This window comes from Macrosteles quadrilineatus, unplaced genomic scaffold (genome assembly GCF_028750875.1).
Source record: "Macrosteles quadrilineatus isolate MER2022 unplaced genomic scaffold, UCM_ALF_1.0 Scaffold_1__1_contigs__length_201487025, whole genome shotgun sequence".
Taxonomy (NCBI): domain Eukaryota; kingdom Metazoa; phylum Arthropoda; class Insecta; order Hemiptera; family Cicadellidae; genus Macrosteles; species Macrosteles quadrilineatus.
Genome location: NW_026542594.1, coordinates 10,684,740 through 10,706,667, shown reverse-complemented (window position 1 = coordinate 10,706,667; position 21,928 = coordinate 10,684,740). Strand labels below are relative to the sequence as shown.

Below are 21,928 nucleotides of genomic sequence, written 5' to 3'. Positions count from 1 at the left end.
TGTTTATGACGATTAGATTAAGGTATCTGCAATCATAAAATTCTATGGGAAGGGAGGAAAACAGGTCCACGATGTAGGAAGTGATGAAGGAAGTAGTCAAGGCAAGCTGTCCGGAGTGTGGGAACTGTTTATGACGATTAGATTAAGGTATATGCAATCATAAAAGTCTACGGAAAGGGAGGGAAACAGGTCCGTGGCGTAGGAAGTGGCGAAGGAAGTAGTAAAGACGAGCAGTCCGGAATGTTGGAACTGCTTATGACGATTACATTAAGGTATCTGCAATCATAAAATGCTATGGAAAGGGAGGAAAACGGGTCCGCGACGTAGGAAGTGATGAAGGAAGTAGTCAAGGCAAGCTGTCCGGGTTGTGGGAACTGCTTAAGACCATTATATTAAGGTATTTGCAATCTTATGATGCTATGGGAAGGGAGGGAAACATGTCCGTCACGTAGGAAGTGGTGAAGGAAGTAGTTAAGGCGGGCTGTCCGGAGTGTTGGAACTGTTTATGACGATTAGATTAAGGTATCTGCAATCATAAAATGCTGTGGGAAGGGAGGAAAACAGGTCCACGATGTAGGAAGTGGTGAAGGAGGTAGTCAAGGCAAGCTGTCCGGAGTGTTGGAACTGTTTATGACGATTAGATTAAGGTATCTGCAATCCTATGATGCTATGGGAAGGGAGGGAAACAGGTCCGTCACGTAGAGGAAGTGGTGAAGGAAGTAGTAAAGGCGAGCGTGTTGAGTGTGGGAATGGATTAATGTATCTGCAAAGCTAAAACGCTATGGGAAGAGACTCTAGACTGTAGCTTAAAATAATTTCGAAGCACGAATCGATACAAATTTCGATACATGCAATCGTTTATAATAGAAATTTACAACTGAGTTGACAACAGCTGATTTTTACTCTATAGAGGATAAAAACTATTTTGACTCCATAGAGGATAAAAACATTTTTACTTTCTAAAGAGTAAAATTGCTACTTTAGACCCGCAACGCATACATTAAAAACGACTGGTATTACTGCAGTATGACCAAAACAATATAATATAAACCCTTGACGACTCCGCTCAATTTTGTGGATGCCTCTGCGAACGCCACCTAGTTATCTTTAAGTGTTGCCAACCTATTTCCAAGCGTACACGGATTACGTGTATAATAGAACCACGCTGTTTTGTGTTGTTTCGTTGGGATTATAGAACTATAAACGGCTGTTTTCCGGACAGTATGATAACATCACTAACGTGAACCTACAAACTGCACTGTTTAGACTGTCGAGTGTAGAGTCGGAAGTGATCGCCACAAAGGTTGTATTGTATTGTATAAACCCAATTTGCCCCGAGTTGTTTATTGTTTACACCCGACAGCTGGACGGCATCGGCGTCAATATCTCCTGTTTAAATAAACTGAACTATTCGTTTACCACACAGACATACATACGACGGACTGGATCCTGATCGTAGTGCCTTGCTAAAGTTATTTATCACAGAATATAATCGTATAAACGTGAACGCCCTCGCTGACTCTCAAACTTTCAGACTAGCTAGAAAGGCTGAAATGTGGTACATACTCATTATTCCGGCCTAAAATAGGAAAGTTAAGTGTTCATAATGATTTTACAACAGGGTTACGCCCTTCCTAAAATCCCTTAAAACTATATTGTTGATTCTTATGGACATTCAATTTTTTGCTATTTGTTTGAACTGTTTGAAAATTGTTATATTTACCAAATGTTTTAGAATGTTTGTTTTTGTTTAGTTGTGTCATGATTGTTATATTCTAGGTTATGTAAAAAAGTTTATTTCACAAGCTTTTTTTGTTTTGTTGAATTTTTATTTCTTCCATTTGGGTTTCAATAGAATATTGTGCTACAATTTTCAATCATTGTCCATCAGTATTAGTAATAATTCACATTTCAGGATCTGACCCTGCCTTTATATGAGAAACTTTTCGAATCGTGTGAAGGAACATGTATGCAATAATGTCTCAACGAACAGTAAGTGATTGTACGAGAGTAGCCTACATTTAAACCTGCACGTAGCGTAGTGCAGTGTATACTACAGACTCTATAGTCTGTGACAGAACATTATCAGTGAGCACTGATCAATGAGCTCAAGGGGGCCTTGACTCTTGACAAGATCAATTTACCAATGACACACACAACAACGCGCTCAGACAAGGTTCAGTGGTAAACAACATACAGCTAGCTGCTACACAAAACATACATTCAATTTTTTTTTTTTTCTACGACCACATAACCAAATAATCAACCACAACAACAGCTTTATTTTCCGATTATTGACCTCGATCTCGTATACAAATTGAACACTGTAGGACTGCAGAGAATGCGGGAGAGACGGGGTAAGTCAGTCTGCAGAACCCGTCACGTAGCCGAGGAATCAAAACCAGTCTCCGTCGACGTCCGTTATCTCCGTCCAACGCCGACCCGCCTACAGCCCAGTGACCACTGACCACTGACCAGTGACCAGTGACCACGGCACCCGGCGCGGTGTCACTATCGAATCAGCATACTGTACTTTCATCCTTTACTCATTTGTACCTAAATGTAAATGATCTGATGGGGGTATTGTGTTTAGTGCTGACGCAGTGTGTCGGGGCTGACTCAGCACCACTGTACACTGTAGTCTACAGAGACTATGCTGGCAGAGCTGCCCACTTTCTATCGATGGATAGGCCTACACCGGTCAATTACGTGGAAAGTCACACCACATTCACCACGCTTACGCTAATGGCTAATCATTGTTAATCCCCTACAATTACACTTTCCATACAAACAAAATGCAATAGTAATTTACTTTCTTCGCTGATTGTATGCGTGAACAAAGAAGGAAACAAGAAATGTCATGGATTAAATGCTATATCAAGCTTAGTTATTATCAAGAGATGAATATGACAAAAGACTCTAAAACAACAAGAGTTTACAATATTATTGAACACAAACTGTTATTCAGTGGATACTCACTTGATACAGAGGTGACTTAAACCTTTCTTACATAATTTGAGTACTGTATTTCTAAAACATAAAAATCTCAAAAACAATGAAAGAATAGGCCTAGCATTTGTGATACCTCAAAAACAATATTTGAACATACATTTTCAAATTATAGGAACCATAAAACTATTAAGCTTCATGTTTTCGATCTCTAAAATCATTAGTGTAATTTTTAGTTTTTTTAGCTAGACTATTTAAGCTTTAACAGTTGTTAAATTTCGCTTCACGCGTTGATCGATGGGCGATCAAACAACCCAGTAAAATAACAACCTAAGGGGAAAGTTAACCGTTGCCGTCACACATTATTATTTAATCATGTCAACCAAGTAATGGCATTGGTCCCAAGGAGCAGTATATTATGTACTACAATTAAACACACATTTGATCGATGTATACAAGGTTTAATGACAATACGGTAAACAAATAGCTATCGCATCATTGGTTTGAACGATTCTTTTCACACGGAAACTATTGACGGCGGATAACGTAGATTAAAATATTATGTAAAGCTCGCATTCACTACCCAATTGATGTTGATTTAAAAACACAATAGTGGTGGCTCTATGATCACAAACAAATGACGAACATGAGAAGAATGTTGAGTGGAAGAAGCAGCAAGGACAAGTAAACATGTCATAAAACAAATATAGGAATAGAACAAACATAGATAAGTGATATCAGTGGTGAGTAGTGACTCAGATGACATAACATCCATCTGGACTGGAGACTGGAGAGTGTGGGTGAATACTCTGCCAATGCCAGCGACGTGTTTACTGTTTGCCACAGTTGGGATGATGGGTGAAAGTGTGTCCCCAACATGCGAGGAGCTGAATGCTGAATGCACGTGACATGACGCGGGACGTGCAACGTGCATATCTACACCTCACGTGCCTCATATACACAACACACACTTCTCACTACCTGGCACACCAACAAGACTAACAAATCTACACTTTCTGAGGCCCTAAAACTAAAAAAGTACATTCGCCTCGCTCTTTTGGTCACAACGAAGACCAAGGTTATAGCTACCTAATGTGCGACAATTTTTCTAAAGAACGTCTAGAACTTAAATGAAAATCTCATAGAACATATACCTTTTTAGAAATAAGATTTCATCAATAATCGCAATTATTGTAATATTCCCCCTTTAAGGCTGAATCGTAGATACATAACTCGAGCCAGCACCAGAACGGATTCAAGGTGACTCCACGGTATTTGTTCTGCCAACACTTCCCATGTGTAAGTACGGCGCCCAAGGCAACTAACTGACTGACTAAACACGTGGAATAATTACAGAACGTGATATTCCAAGCCAATACAACCAGAGTTCGCTAAAGTTAGAGTCAGAGCTAAATTAAACTATTGTCGAGTGGGTTGTGGTTGTGCCCAGTATCGGGTGACTGAGTGAAGGCCTCCCTTACCACCCGACACCTCGCTCAAGGTCGGACATTACTGTCACCGGACTGTCTGTCCGCCCCTTCCATCGTCGTGGCTTACAACACAAAAGCTTATCTGTCAGAGCGACGAAAACAGACTCAAAATATTGATCACGCTATTACACATGAAAACCCGTGTCCAAATCGATTGACAATTACGATCACAGGAATCAAATCGCAGTAGTTATTTTTAGTCGATTATTCTATTATAGGTTAAAAGAAAGGGCTTGGAAGCTTGCGGCTTGCATCGTTAACGAATAACATTTTATAAGAGCGCTATGTTTGGGACTGATATGAGTAGCATACCACCATGAAAGACTTGAACTTTGTATAATTACGCAATCAATACAAAACAATTAGTCACAGGGTGATTCATTTTAAAACAATCAAATCCACCAAGCTTAACTCAATACTTATACCTCAACTGAGTCTTACATTAAAACGTTTGAACACTGAAAACATGCATCAAACGGGTTGATGCATGTTTTCAGTGTTCAGTGTTGGTTTGATTCAAACCAAACGTTCAAAAGAAAAACTTTTATTTAATACCCTCCGAAGGACATAATCTAATAGTCTGTCTTTTTTATCAAACTTATCACTCATTTTTCATTCTTTAACTACATAACGTGGAGTCTCAGGTTATTCCACGAATGAATAATTGTAATTATACACAAATAAATTAAATATATAATCGTTATTCTTAAGGGGAGCAGTGCGTGAAAATGCTCAAAAAATTAACTTTTATTAAATGATGACAAAATATTGTGTATTTTGTGCTGTTTAAGAAAATATATAACACTTTATACTTTGGATATTTTCTTACATAAGAAGGAATCTTTAATCCTCCATTAAGATAAATTAAGGAAACTACCCATTTTCCCGGGTTTTCCTCATTTACTAAGCTTGTAATAGTCTTATCTTCAATCAAACTGCATATTTGCATTTAGGATAAAAAACTGAACAATTTGAGTACCCATAGTCTAATATTGTAAATGAAAATAATTTTCCCGGATTTTTGAAAGAGGGCCCTTCAGGATTCTACTGAGCCTGCCCTTCAAGGGTTGAAATGTGAATACCCGAAAGTTAGTTTTTATAAGTTTAGGTACCATTCTTAAGAAAACTACTTAACTCATAAAGCCCAAATTTTACACAATACTTCCTGTAACCATGGTGAATAGTTTCATGCATTTTTAGAATGTTACCATTAATTTTACTTTAAAATAAATGGTTTATTATTTAAAAAAACACAATTAAAAACTAGTAATTTTTATTTAATCTTATATTTTTAAAACTAGACCTAATTTCTTGTTTATATAGCATGAAATCGTAAACACAATCTAAGGAATGAATATAAAAAAAGTCAATATCTCTAACGGTTTTAAAAATAAATGTACCTATCTAATCACATGTTTTCCCATAAGAATAACATGGGAGTGGTATTCGCGCACTGCTCCCCCATCACAAGCTTGCAACAACAAAATACATCAATGGGAATATTGAACATTCATCAAGTACGTCGCCCTCGCTTGGTAAGCGTCAGCTGTTCAGATACGTTGCACCAGTGGCTTACATTTCAAGGCCACATTAATCAGCTGAGTTCGGGGTTAACGCCTCTTTAAATCCCCTTACGACCAGAGATGACGCAAGATGCGGGGGTCGCCGTCGTAGTCGCAGTCAGTGGCACTACACACAACCATCGTTATATAACTACAACGCTTCTGCTGATTACAACACGCACCATACTGATCAGAAGTGCCAAGTCTACAAACTTTCCTTCTTAGTTCACAAAAAATATGATTACTTACTACAATTCCAAACAGCAAAATTCGCTTACCTGAAAAAGAAAAAGAAAATCAGTATGTTACACTATAAACGACAACACACAATAGAAATTAAAACAAGTTTCCACTTTTAAGAAAATTTAAAAATAATTATATAAATTGATAAAGCTGTCTGAAAAAAGGTTTGAATATTCAAACGCAGTTATTGCTAAGAAAACGCCGATATTAAAGAAAAATAAACCTGATCCGGGCTAGAACCACTATACAACGATCGCTCATACAAAGGTTGGTGGTTCAACTGCATGGCACTGTCCAACGTCACAAACTGACTCGGTGGTAGGACACTAGGACAGAGCATCAATTGACGTGGGGTGGGGAGATGTAAAATAGTATCACTTATGGTTAGCATTTACACTCGTATCCGTATTTCCCTGTCCATTTTAGCGAATTTCCCTATAGGGAAGTAGCTATTACCGTAGGTGGCACGGTAAGACCTAGACCCGGGACCGATTTACTTTTTCATTTTGATGTCCCCAGAGGCCAAAAACACCATTCGTTCAAATTTTTATATATGTATATATAATATATAGACATATATATATATATATATACGTCCGTGAACGCGATAACTTGAGTAATTTTTGTCCGATTTTGATGAAATTTGGTTTAAAGGTGTAAAGCGGGATAAACTTGAATGAGTTCGCGAACCAGTACGATCGGACCATGGGATCGGGGCTTTACAGGGGGTTTTATGGGGTAAAAATTGGTTTTTCTCACTTTTGACCCTCAAAACACAAAATTTCCCGATTTCTCTTTAGACCTTTTTAAAGAGCTTAAAAATACAAATAATTTGGTATATAAAAGTATTTTTGTTCGATTATTAGTAACGGAGAAAATTAAAAAAATTGTCAATTTAAAATTCCCATGTTATTCTTATGGAGAATATTGTCAAATGTAGTTTGCTTGTTTATGGATATATTTTGATCAAACTTGGCAAATTTATTTATTTTGTACTAAGCTATCAATATTTTACTCAAAAACAAACTTTATAGTTTCCTTGTAGCAGCAAACCTAGGTACTCGTTAAACCTAATGTTATTAAAATATATTTAACTGAAAATCAATTCAGACAAATGGAAATTCGCTTAGTCGGCAGGTTTGCTGCGGCGGGGGTATTTATTTATTGTACTGACTCTCTCAACGTCATAGGCCAAAATAAGATAAATAAGAGGGCTTTGGCGCAAAACAAATACAGTAGCTGAAAAAACATGGTTGTTTACTTAGACCTAGTTTTCTGATGGTAACTTAACAAGGGAGGGGTCAGCAACCGGTGACCGGGGGCAGTTTGACAATATCGTACTTCCGGCGACCTGTCACCGGTGACTAATGACTTCGCTGTATACAGGGTGTCCATAAAAAACGTTTCAGGACTTTGGGAAATGAATCCCCATACTAAAAGGAAGAAAAAAGTTTATGGGAAGGTATGTCCGAAAATGCATATTAACCCAGATATCCGCCATTTCGTTTTTTATACAAAAATACTTTTAACTGTGAAGTTTTTTATCCGATGATTATGAAATTTAGTAAACATGTTAACATACACAAGACCTATGATAGAAAAAATTTTAAAGTTGTTCCGATTGTAAATTTCAAAATGGCGGCCGTTTGAATTTTTATAACTTAAATAACTCAAAAACGGCTAATTCTATGAAAAAATGTCAAGAATACTTTTTTTAGCATTTTTAATTTCCTATCAAACGATACCAAGATCAAAAAGATCGGACAAAAGATAACTGAAATATAACGTTTTTTGTGTAAAAATAAGGCAAAGTTAGTCGGGGAACCCTTATATTTCAGTTATCTTTTGTCCGATCTTTTTGATCTTGGTATCGTTTGATAGGAAATTAAAAATGCTAAAAAAAACGTATACTTGACATTTTTTCGTAGAATTAGCCGTTTTAGAGTTATTTAAGTTATAAAAATTCAAACGGCCGCCATTTTGAAATTCACTATCGGAACAACTTTAAATTTTTTTCTATTATAGGTCTTGTGTATGTTAACATGTTTACCAAATTTCATAATCATCGGATAAAAAACTTCACAGATAAAAATATGTTTGTATAAAAAACAAAATGGCGGATATCTGGGTTAATATGCATTTTCGGACATACCTTCCCATAAACTTTTTTCTTCCTTTTAGTATGGGGATTCATTTCCCAAAGTCCTGAAACGTTTTTTATGGACACCCTGTATATGTGTAGGCTAGAGCCGTGACTCCGGGCTCCGGGTACCACACCGGTTATGTCCTATTCCGCCCGAGTTTTATTTCGCCCGGAGCCTAATTACTCCCAATTCGCCCGCGGTCCCAGATTAACCCCTATAATCCTCAGCTCTACCTGCGTCAGGAGTCCTATTCCATCCACGGAGGCGAAGCCCCGCCTCCTAGGACCCCACCCACCCCCAACTAAAAGCCCTCCCCTACCAATCACCCCGTTATCCACCTCCGACTACACGGTTATTTAAGCTTAAAATATTTATTTGACAAACCAAGCGAATTTCCTTTATAGTATTAATGTAAAGTATAAACACGAAGTTTTAAGCATTAAAATATAAAGAGGCATGTGCCCTTATTGATGTAGCCGTTGTAAAGATATATTAAATCTTTATAATCTGGAACTTTCCTTTGCGTTGAAACGCTTCAACAGTGATATTGATACATGTTTACAACATAACAGATTAATAAAATTTGCTACCTATGTGCTGTTAGTTACTGTATGTTTGTCTCCCTATCCAAAATGTGCAAATAAACAATTTAATTATTTAAAATATTGCGTTTAACGGCAAACAGAAACATACAATAACGCTGCAATCCAAGACATGGCCAAACAAAGGTCACTAGTTAGCTGCTTCTAGTGTTAAATACCCAACTGCACACCTTTGAGTTTTCTTTATTCTACAATGTAAATAATTCACCTATTGGGTTTGATGATGATTGGAGTGTTGAATCGAACTCGATCACCATTTGCCATCTTTTATGTAAATTTATCGTCTGGTGAGATAACAGTATGAGAGCACAAAAGTTTTAAGTGTTATTAGACTATCTTTTTTACTTTTCATATACAATGTAATATAGTAGTTTATGCAAGGAATGCGTTAAGATAGTGTCGTTTACTCTTTTTACGCGAGTTGCTTTACCTACGACAATATTTTCTTATTAATAACCAGACAGGATGTGAATGAAGCGCGAGGAATGTTGACTTGGAAAGTCCAAGTCCAAGCGTTGTCCGTGCGAAATAACAGGGGAGAAATAGCAGAGTTTCGCATTTTTCCACGAGAGGGTGGTCATTAAGGATTCGTCATCGGTATGCTTCTTTTTGGGGAGATGAGAGCTAAATCTCATTTCCATATGTGCCGTTGACTGTTACACATCGTGATGGAGTACACAACTACTAATAGAGGTGCGCTTAGTCTTATTTACAACGGGTATGGATATTATAAAAAACGCGAGAATAAATCTGGTGAAGTGATCTGGTGGTGTAGTAAATCGTATAACGGTGGTTGTCTAGGAAAGGTGATTGTTAAGGAAGAAGTAGTGTTGAGGGAAGAAGCTCATCAGTGTATTCCGGACGTTGCAAAGTTGGAAGTGAAAAAAGCTATTGCTAACGCAAAGAAGAGGGTTCGACAAGAAGACAACACGACCGTGGACCATACAGCCAATAGGCCAATAAGACTGTATCTTGGGTAGGCCTATGTAGGCCTACCCAATTATTCATAACAACCTATTCGACGACGATCCTTGATACCGGTACTTTTCCCTAGAATACATGGCCTACCTACTTAGGAAATCAAATTAAAAACTTTCAAAACACAACATTGTGTGATTTTGTTCACATTTCCTTCTAATATTAACTACATATACCAAACATCATTATAAAGTGGTAGGGGTGATGGGTAGGAAGGGCTTTTACATAGCTGGGGGTGGGTGGGGTCCTAGGAGGCGGGGCTTCGCCACCGTGGATGGAATAGGACTCCTGACGCAGGTAGAGCTGAGGATTATAGGGGTTAATCTGGGACCGCGGGCGAATTGGGAGTAATTAGGCTCCGGGCGAAATAAAACTCGGGCGGAATAGGACTACACGAACACACCACCACCACGCAACAACCAGACATTCTATGCCTTGAATCTACAATCCCGGCCTCGGAACACAATTCCATTATTTCTCCGGTCACTCGGACTGAACAATTCGGCTGGTTCATGACCGTGATCAACGTAATCGTCAACAATTTGCAAATCGTGCGCCGAAATCGATAACCTTGAGGCTCAAGCACTTACGTAAGAGAAGCCGTTGAAGACACAACCACGGCCGCGACGTCAATTCTCATCTGCCTCGCCATCTCGCGGTAAACCTCCACACTAAACTAGCGTACATGCATCATTCCAAACAACAGATTTCCATGAGAGAAACCAACCACGGGGTTGAAAGATACAATAATCTATATTCAAACTGTAAAATCGCAATACGTAAAATGAAACAACCTTGGCATTCCACTTGATACCACCACAGTATCTCTGAGAAACACAATTCACAGAATACTATCACAAAGATCAGGCCCTACTATTACAAAACACAGATACTATCTCATGTCTACTCTCGAGTTCCTCTGTGACAGTTCAAGCAGGGCCCACATGCATGAAATGGAATATTTACATCGGATTACATTTACTCTGGATACATTCCAGAGCCGATTTACTTCAATATTTCCCCAAGAACAAGGGATTGTCATAGATGACAGGATAGGTCCTTAGATTTAACCGCAATATGTCCTACTTAAAGGTTAGCAAATGCAGGGTCAATTGAAGGTTTCAAAATCAGTCCCAATACTAGCGTATGTAAAAGGATAGCGGTCACTTCAATACAAGCGTCTGGTAGTGAACAATTATTGGTCTGATTTAAATTATAGTGAAAGGTTACTGGTTTGATCTTGACAAGGGTTGATTCTATAGTCTCACAATTGGAAATTGTACTTATTATGCTTCCTAACATGCAGACGTTATGCAGTAACAAGAACTGAGGTGAAGCGAGAAAAATAACGAAGAATGCCACTGTCTGTGAAACACGTAAATAAAAAGGCCTTGATGTGCATGAAACCATAACGAATAACAGTCAGAGTCCCAAATTCGACGTAGACCACTCTTTGAATTAGTATCTTAACAAAATCATGTTTTAAGTTTGAGTTAAACAGCATTCTCATAACCACCATTCCAGGTGGTGGTCCCTTCTCCTCTTGAGATCGGAATACAAACATGATCTTGTGTATAACGGTCGTGAAAGTGTATCTGGGCTCGGGTCCGACCAGAAAGCGTGACGATAGAGATCTGCGGCAATTACATATGGCACAACACGGCGGTGAAACACCTGTAGAGGCTCTTCATGTCCTCCGGCGTTAGGCAAACTACATAAGCATTTTCACTTTTGTAACTAAACTTTAGGCCTAGGTATATTATTTTATAGCTTTCTAAAATGTTCAAAAGTAGGCTACTCTTTAACCATAAAAGAATAAAATAAGGATTAAAAAAAAAATATGATCATCTTCTGAACCAACTTGTCGCACGCTGCGTTCATGTTTACGATAGGTTTAGTATTTATTTCATTTGGTTCTTACATTGGACTAAGTCCATTCGGAGTTGCATGGCAATGAAGGCCAACATAAAAACTACTGGACTGGAACCAATATTCGAGCGAGTCTGCCACATTGTGGACGTATCAGTGGCATACACACTTTGCATCCTATTTTTAGACGAGAGTAATTACTGGATAGCACTAATAAAGCGGCAATCGGGCCAATCGGACAATTTAATGGTTGTGGTGGCCGGAAACGAAACCAGCTGGTAAATGGGTCGCGGCCGCAACTGGACTCGGCCGGACGAGGGAAAGTGCGTCTGTGGCGGCGTCTGCAACCGCCAACCTGGCCACCTCTCGACAGAATAATCATGTATTCATTTTAAGTTTACAAAAGTCATAAAAGATGGGTTGTAAACTCTAAAGACATGTGTTTTTTTTATTTCCGACATTTATACAAATATTTATAAAAAAAACAAGAAAATATTTGTTTTTATAGGAATACATAGAATAAAACGAAGGAAATTTTGATATATTCCGTGTTTTTTAAGTAGTTTAGTTACTTTTCTGTATAGCTCTAAACTCGAGAGTCTAAAGGGTTCAGCCGTGACGTGCGTAATCGATAAAAGGATGAGCCTCGATAACAAATGTTTTTGAAACATCGATGTTTTGCTATCGGTCGTGAAAGTATGTCTAAATTCGCAACACCTTTGTAGGACAATTTAAGTAGGCTAATATTCGACAATTCCAAGATATGAATTAAAAACACTATCTTTGGTCAACGAATAAAAAAAGAACAAGCTTTACAGTAATAATTGTAAAACGTTAACCTTACACGTTTCTGTGAGGATTGTCAATACTTTACGTACACGGCCAGACATCCTACATCAATCGGGTCAATAAACAACAGCAACGTCTGTAAAGTGTAGACGTCACCCTGGTTTGGTTATCCCTGATGTTACGGAAGAGCGCGTGCAACCTCGGCAGCGCTTCCGCCACCGTCGTCGACATGGGAGGCGCTGATTGTTATCACCAACACCAACCTGTCCTGTACCTACACTGATTGGCTCTCTACGACAATAAACTTCCCATAGTATTCGTCCGCGATTACTCGTACAGTGCAGTCAACATATTATACAATTGCCAATTAAAAATATTGCCTGAGGGGACTGTTTCATAATACCCCCGCCGCAGCAAACATGCAGACTAAGCGAATTTCCATTTGCCTGATTGGATTTACACTAAAATGTCTCCTTAAAAAGATCACATTTATTCCCTATTTAAATAGCATTAGTTTAACGAGTACTTAGGCTTGCTGCAACAGGGAGGGTAATTTTTTTAAAATGTTAATAGTTAAGTATGAAATGAAAGCATTTTCCAAATTTGATCAAAATATGTTTATAAACAAGCAAACTACAACAGTTTATTTATTCTCCATTAGAATAACATGGGAATTTTAAATTTACAGTTTTTAGGAATTTTCTCCGTAACCATTAGGCGCATAATGACGCTTCAATATACTAAATTATTTGTTTTTAAGCTCTACAAAATGGTTTGGAAAGAAATTGCAAAATTTTAAGTTTTTACAGTCAAAAATGGGAAAACCCAATTTTTACCCCATAAAACCCCCCATAGACCCCTGTTCCCATAGTCCGATCATGCTGGTTCGCGAACTCGTTCAAATAAACGTAGGTTTACACGTTTGTACCAAATTTCATCAAAATCGGATGATTTTTGCTCGAGTTATCGCGCTTACGGACACATATATAAATATATACAGTATTATAGCCTATGAATAAATAAATAAATATATATATATACTAGCTGAACCCGGCAGACGTTGTCTTGCCTTTGACTATTTATAATTTAAGTACCGTAACGTTTAATTGTCTTATTGTATATGAAGTGCTTATAACTAAATTAAAATACGTACGACAACTAATGAAACACATATAGTACAAAGGATAACCGATTCTTTATTATTGCTCTTATATTAATGCTAGTGGGTAGTCAATATTTTTGGTCTTTCTATTCGGCTCAATCACGTCCTGGTTGAAGTTCGTTCGCTACGCTCACTCACCTTTAGGTTTGAGCTCGTTCGCTACGCTCACTCACCTTTAGGCTGGAGCTCGTTCGCTACGCTCACTTTCCTTCAGGTTAGCTCGTTCGCTACGCTCACTTGCCTTCAGGTTAGCTCGTTCGCTACGCTAACTCGCCTCCAGGTTGAAGTTCGTTCGCTACGCTCACTCACCTTTTGGTAGACCTCAAAACGAAAAAGTAAATCGGTCCCGGGTCCAGGTCTTACCATGAGTACTACGGTAATAGCTTATTCCCTATATGGGAAATTCGCTAAAAAGATATAAGCTTGTTATATAGCCTAAGTATTTACATGATATTATTAAATTACAACACTAGTATTGTGTTTCATAAAAATATAAGCTTGTAAAACAACACAGTATTTCTGATTTTGTTGAAGAAAGCCTGGACAATTTGATATATTTTACCAAATAAGAAAAATGAATTGACATAGTACTGTATTTCTTGAGAAATCATTGTAAGAATACAGTACTATCATTATCAACCTATATAATGAAGAACACCTACAGCTACAATATGAAGATTCCCACAAACAATGAACAAGTATGTTAGCCGAAGAGCTACTATTTTGTAGGAAACATGGCCTTAACTTTATGATGATTGGCAAAGGAAACCCCTCTAAGTCTGAATTAAACTGGTTAACTGGTACGGCAAGGACATTAATCATTAAATATATATTTTCATGAAAGTCAAGTGATTTAAAAAGAATCTAACGTAAAAAGAATGTAAAAAGAACAGTAGACTACATCCAAGAAACCTTAATAAAACTTCCATTGAAGGATTCGCATTATTCACATTATTATTCACATTTAAGGGAAACAAAAAACCATCTGAACGACATTAGGCCTTTTAATCCTGCATTTTTTCAGGTCGATATAATTTACGATATAACTGTAACTAGCCAAATGAATGCCAATTGATTGATGCAAATAAAATTGCGACATAGAGGTTATGCAGAAAATCAGGTAGTTCTTAGTCATGTAAACAAAAAGTTATCGCTATAAAAAAATTGACTGAAATTTGTATACGTACTGGCGACAATGGGTGGTACCTACATTATCATTGACGAAGATCAACATGGATAACCTAATACGGCTATAAGTGGGAAACATTTAAAAAACCAGATAACCGTTTAAAAAAATATACACTATTTATAAGAAATGGTGATTATATGGATCTGTTAGGTACGTATCTATGAGTCGAGTCTTTACTCATCGGAAATTATGATGGCTTTGATTTGTTTTTAAATAGGTAACTACTTTACTTCTTTGCAATTGCTCGATTTCGAGCAACGTGTACACTAGTATAAGTTTAATGTTCCAAAATACCAGTTCCAATACTAGTGTTTACACAACTGTTGTTTCAAAAACAATAGGAACTAATATTATAACCCAAAAATTTAGAGTAATACATTATAAGCCTTTTTTACTCTTAAAATTCGTACTTGTGTCGTGTATCTTCTATTAAGATGTAGTAAAATATAAATATGTTAATAATTTGATCAAAATAGAGATGCTATCAGGTGATGAAAGAGACATAGCGGTGGTTAGAAGACCAAGAACATTTAAACAAAGGATTTCTTAATTTCAAATTCAAGGAACTTGTGAGTGTAATAAAAGGTTAAGTTATGAAAATAGTAATATTATTTTGAATACTATCGAGCCTGTGTTACAGCACCCAACGAATGGGAACCATGCACTACCACCCAAAGAACAATTAATTAATTACAAATTGCACTCATTGGTTTGGTAGTGGTGTACAATACCATTGCATATAGCAGACATGCACGGTGTGTCAAGTCAAAAGGGACAGTTTGCTACGTCTTTATGTTGTAAATGCAATTAATGAAAGCTTATTTATTGACATTGTTCGAGAAACAATCAATGCATTCAGTAATATCGCTGGCATGCCTCTTACTTGCTCAAAATGATAACGTTTTTTTATTCTTCATTTCAAGTTTGCTTGACATTTTGTTCAAGTTAAAATATTGCAGTAAAAATTAACCTTACAAATCAAACCATTTATAAAATCGTATATACTAAAAAAACTGTAGCAAAACTTATGACAGTTAGCCTGGCTGTATATTACTGGGCCGAATTACACGCTGTTGGTACCAAATGAAAGATATTTTCCTGTATATGTGCAGAATCCCTTTAAAATTAAAATAGGCTAAAAAATAAGCACAACAAATGTATTAAAATTTTTTTTATTAACATGGACCTTAAGGGTTGCCATGTTGGTGAAGAAAAAACAACAAAATATAAACAGAAAATCAAAACAAATTGAAGAAATTCCAATCACATGTTTTATTTACAGCGTGGGGTGAAAATAAAGAAGTTGGCATAATACATACTTTAGGTCGAGTTTTCGAATACCTAGGAGGATTAAACATTAATGTTTAATCCTCCTAGTCGAATACCAGTCGAAATCTTGTAAACAAGTGAAACAATTTAACAGCTAACTTATATTATCAGTGTCATATTTTATTAGTTCCTACTAATTTTTTTTTATGAAACAGAAAATAACCAACGTATAAAATAAAATAGTATAAGCTTATATTATAAGCCAGTAATATCGGGGGTAGCGGATTTTTACCCCCCTGGAATTTTACCCCCTGGGCAAACGTGACGTCACAAACCAGGGGGTAAAATTCCGGCCGCGAACTTTTGAGTTTCGCGACATCAGCTCGATGGATTAAACGCTGAATTAAAAATATATTTTCACGGTTGTGAATTTAATCAGAACACATCAAATTATAAAAACCTAGAGTGTACGACCCGGATTTTTACCCCCGGAATTTTACCCCCTGGCCAGATATATAAATTAGTGAGAATGATTAATTATCTTCATTCTGTTTTAATTTTATAGTAAACATTTTATTATTAAGTAGCCTACTGTATATTAATTTATTTGTAACATTAACTAATCGAACAAGTTTTTAATTTTAATGTTGAGATTCTAGTATTAGGATTCGATTTTTTAAGCCAACAGTTGGTTAATTAATATGACGTATAAACAATCAACTTAATGATAATTGTTTCGAACATTTCATTACAAAATAAATAAATAAAGATAGGCTCCTAAATAATGAAATGTTTACAATTAATTAAAAACAGAAATAAGAAAATCAATCATTAAATTTCTAAAATCGGCCAGGGGGTAAAATTCCGGGGGGTAAAATTCCGGGAGTAAAAATCCGGGGGTAAAATTCCGGGGGGTAAAAATCCTGGGGTAAAATTCCGGGGGTAAAAATCCGGCCCGTACATCTTTAGTTGTCTAAACGCTAGTTATATGGACAGGGGGTAAAATTCCGGTTTTTATCGCTAATCTAATTAATCACGCTCAGGTCGTTTTCTAAGCGGCCGAACTATAATAAAGTATGACACTGATAATATACAATTAACAATGGGAAAACCCCATTTTTACCCCGGGCATAAAACCCCCCATGAACCCCCGTTCCCCTGGTCCGATCATGCTGGTTCGCGAACTCGTGCGAATAAATGTAGGTTTACACGTTTATACCAAATTTCATCAAAATCGGATAATTTTTGTTCGAGTTATCGTGCTAACGGACATATATTTTTATTTTTACGGATATATATATATATGAATTTGAACGGATGTTGTTTATGGCCACTAGGTACCTCAAAAGGAAAAAGTAAATCGGTCCCGGGTCCAGGTCTTACCATTAGCTTATTCCCTATATGGGAAATTCGCTAAAAAACCATGGGCACTTCAGTTGTAACTTTGTTGATGCCAGGTAAAGTATTGATTGGAAAAGTCAGCTGATCACTATTTGTTTTTGGTGTATGGAAATCGACAATTTTCGAAGATCTAAGCGGTATGGTAAAGTGCTATTTTCGAATGCAGAGTGATGAAAACAATATTTTAACAATTACAAGCAATGGGCTACCAACCTTATGAGAAGGCATTCCTTCGCTAACATGATAACAATTCCTGATCTACTGGCAACGTGATAAAAGACACATAACATGACACAGCACGACGCCCGCGACGTGACATCCGCGCGGCCGAACTGAGACTGACGTGTGAGTGTGACGCGACGCGACGCGGCGAGATCAGCTGATCATGACGTCATCAGTGCGGCGGCGGTGGTGGGGGCTCATCAACAGCTGCTATAAATAGACCATTCACACGGATGCGGCGGTGCTGGTGCCATAAATGTATCGTTAAGTATTTTGAAGTTTAACGAAATCCTCTTTGGTTCTAACGAAAAGTTATTGGCCTAAGTACAAGGATTAAGAGTTTTTGGTTGAATATTGATAGAACGAATATTTTCGCCAAAAATATTAATAATACAAAAACTAAATATCGTAGAGTAGTGACATTGTTAGATGTTCAGTTGAAGAATTGATCTGAAGAAAGCTAATCTCATTCTCATTTATTTAACTCAATCGTTCACTCGCCATCGCCTTAAAACACCCTTCTCATTGATTTAACTTAGGCCTAATCGTTCCCTCGCCGTCGCCTTAAAGGCGGTTTCACACTGGCGGATGAAATGATTCGGATGGATGCTACGTGCATCCTTCACATTGCGAGCTACGTTTCAAACGTCCACTCATTCGCAAATGCAAATACTGTAGGGAAGTTGGTCATTCCTCCTACAACTCGGTGGAGGTGTACAAAATGTCTGTGCGTATTGTCACATGGTATCAGTCCGGATTTTCTGTTCCGTGGCTTGATTTAAGGGTCCGCCCTACCTCTGCCGTTTTGTGCAAACGCAAGGGGCTGGTACAGTAGTGATGATAGTGACGACGAGGTTGTACTTTTTTGTACCCATTACCAAAAATGAGAAAGTGGGTTTATCCGATTAACAGCAAGCGGTAGCGATTTTGTGAATCCCGTCACCTAATGAACGATCTGGAGCAAGATGAAGACAGATTCTCAAAAGTTTGAAGAGGTGTTGAAAATAATTAATGGTGAAATTAAGAAAACCGAGACAAACTGTAGAATTCCAATGAGCGATTTTTTATTGATGATTTTTATCTATTATTTGGTATTATTATATAAATGTACCGAACATTGGTAATACGGAAATGCAATCTCACATTGTCTCATGTGCTTAAAGGTGGGTGCGATTTTTTGTATATATATTACTATACATCAATGCTAATAGTTTTAGCTGGGGAATCAATTGATAGGTCGTTGAAAATCATACAACGATAGGCATATTTTGAAACAACATTATTGTTGGAAAAACCGTGAGAGTAAAACTTATTACAAAAAATTGTTTGATAATGAAATATAAATTATTAAAGTAAAAAAATATATATACCCTTTAACAAACATTATATTTACTGAAAAATATTTAAAATAGGCAACAAGTAGTAGTAGTAGCACAGTACAATAGTTAAGTTAAGTAAAGTTAAATATATGAATACAACTGAGTACAGTATATATGAATGTATACAATTAACACTGAGGTGAGGGACAGATGCCGCGCTGCGCTAAACGTGGTTTGGTGCTTAGTGCGCATGCGCGAGAGCGTGGACGTCCGCGGACGTTTTAGAAAAATCGCTCCCGGAGCGATTCCGCCAGTTCGTCCACGGATAAAATTCTGCGTCCGCGGATAGACGCTACGTATCAATGCGCAGTGTGAACGGTCCCATTTGATAAAATAGGCAACGATTTATTTTTGCATCCGTCCGCGGACGAAGAAATCGTCCACGGACGGATGAAATGATTCGGATGGATGCTACGCGCCCCCTTCACATTGCGAGCTACGTTTCAAACGTCCACTCATTCGCGCATGCGCATATGCAAGTTGGCCATTCCTACTACAATCATAGATTAAACATACTTCCTCTTACAACTCAGTGGAGGTGTGCAAAATGTCTGAGCCTTCTGTGCTGTCCCATGGTGTCAACCCGGATTTTCTGTTCCGTGGCTTGATTCAAGTAGTGATGATAGTGACGACGAGGTTGTACTTTTGTACTCATTATCGAAAAGGAGAAAACGGGTTCATCCGATTAACAGAAACGGGCAGCGATTTGGTGAATCATTGTAATAATGCAAATAATCATAGTAATACAAATCATTGTAATAATGATTTACTGTACAGTAATTCGTATAAATAGTCGCAATTTCCAACCAAATTTTATCTTTCTCTTGTTGATCTCTATAAATTTCCATAGTTGTATCCCAGATAACTGGGTAGGCACGGACAGCCTCAATTAATTCAGCCATAACAAACAACAAGGGAGGACCTATGACTGTAAACACAAACTACTAAACACTGTGATGCGAGTGACACATGCCTCGCTGAGAGCTACACGTGGTTTGGTGCTCTGTCTGCGCATGCGCGAGGGCGTGATCGTCCGCGGACATTTTAGAAAAATCGCTCCCAGAGCGATTTTGCCAAATCGTCCACGGACGAATTTCTGCATCCGCGGATGGACGCTAAGTTTCAATGGGCGGTGTGAACGGTCCCGTCTGATAACATGGGCAGCGATTTATTTTCGCATCCGTTTCGTCCGCGGATGCCAGTGTGAAACCGCCTTCACACACCTGAGATGTGTTGGCGTTATTTTTAAATAAAGAAAGAAAATATAATTGATTAATAGTTGTTAAACTTTATTATTAACTGTGTTTACAGAAACTGTTTTTTTAAGATAAAACAATCATACACATTATTTAATTAATTATAAACCATGTGATTGGAAATAGACATTGAGCAAGTTAGTTTCTTTCAATATGCCCTCAAACTAACACGCTCCAACAGGGTTTTCAATCTGGACACTGGTAGGCCTTTCGTCAGGAAATCGGCTAGTTGGTCATTCCCAGACACGTGACGTACATCAAATGTACCTGCAAGAAATTGCTCACGTACGTACTGGTATCTATCATGAATGTGTTTTGACCGCTTATGAAACTCTCCAGCATTCCTAGCTAGTCGAACAGCTCCAGCGTTCTCTACAAAAAGAACAGCCTAGATTTCTTGACCATATATCTCACCCAACATAGTTTTCAACCATACAATTTGCTTAGAAGCCTCACTCGCAGCAACGAACTCTGCTTCTGTGGTTGACAATGTAACACAAACACAATGTTGCTTCACTGAAGACCAACTTACAATGCCATTAGCAAACATACACAAATATCCTTTGTGTGACTTTCTTGACTTGTCATTTGCAAAGTCAGCATCACTGTAGCAACGGAGAATTGGTTCACTTTTGGAATAAGTCAGTGAATAATCCAATGTCCCCTTCAAATACCGGAATATTCTCTTTACATCACTCCATGCTTGCATAGTAGGATTGTTCAGCTTTTGTGCTACCATATTCACTGCACAACTTATGTCTGGCCTCGTATTTGTTATGTACATCAGACTGCCCACAGCAAACCAGCAATCAGACCATCATCCACAAATATTACTACGTACAATTTTGAACCGTTCTTGTTACGAATAAACAAACATGGATCTGCAGTACTTTGGCTAAAACCCTTCTTAAGCATACTTTGCATTAGACACTTACTCCAACACCTTGGACTTTGTTTCAGACCATTCAAACTCAGGGTTGGTACTGATTTTGGAAAATGAAATTCCCTGACTTTTCCAGGTTTTCCAGACTGATATTATACTTTTTCCAGGTATACCGTAAGACGATATCGAATAGTCAGAATCAAGAATTATTAGAAAAAGTGTAGGAATAAATAGTTTACTCATAAAACCAATAAGAAAAGAATTAAACATCTGGAATCTGGAAAAGTAAGAGTACCAACTAACTTAACCTCACACTTTATGTTCTACTTGGCCTTGACTTGACACTGGCAGATAGACGATACGGTGCTTCTGATACTGATATATATCGATATTTTGCTTGCGATATCATCGGTTTATATCGGGAGAAACATATGATATTGGAAAAATAACTACCATGCTTGTACCGGAGACAAAAAAGTAGTACCAAACTAAACTATTAAATGTTTCAACTAACAGGATAAATATTTTTTATAAACTCCTA

General features: G+C 37.5%; 1 protein-coding gene across 4 annotated transcripts in view; it reads right to left on the bottom strand.

The window, feature by feature from the left end:
- The window catches only part of LOC129001726 (uncharacterized), a 142,939-nt gene that overhangs the window by 107,589 nt on the left and 13,422 nt on the right, over positions 1-21,928 (bottom strand). Inside the window, exon 1 of one of the 4 annotated variants that reach the window (XM_054429146.1) lies at positions 17,861-17,974. The exons of the other annotated variants lie outside the window; for them this stretch is intronic. Within the exon in view, the coding sequence (XP_054285121.1) occupies positions 17,861-17,875 (15 nt within the window). The 5' untranslated portion in view covers positions 17,876-17,974. Of the gene's footprint in view, positions 1-17,860; positions 17,975-21,928 lie in introns of those variants that run through there. 4 annotated transcript variants of the gene reach the window in all.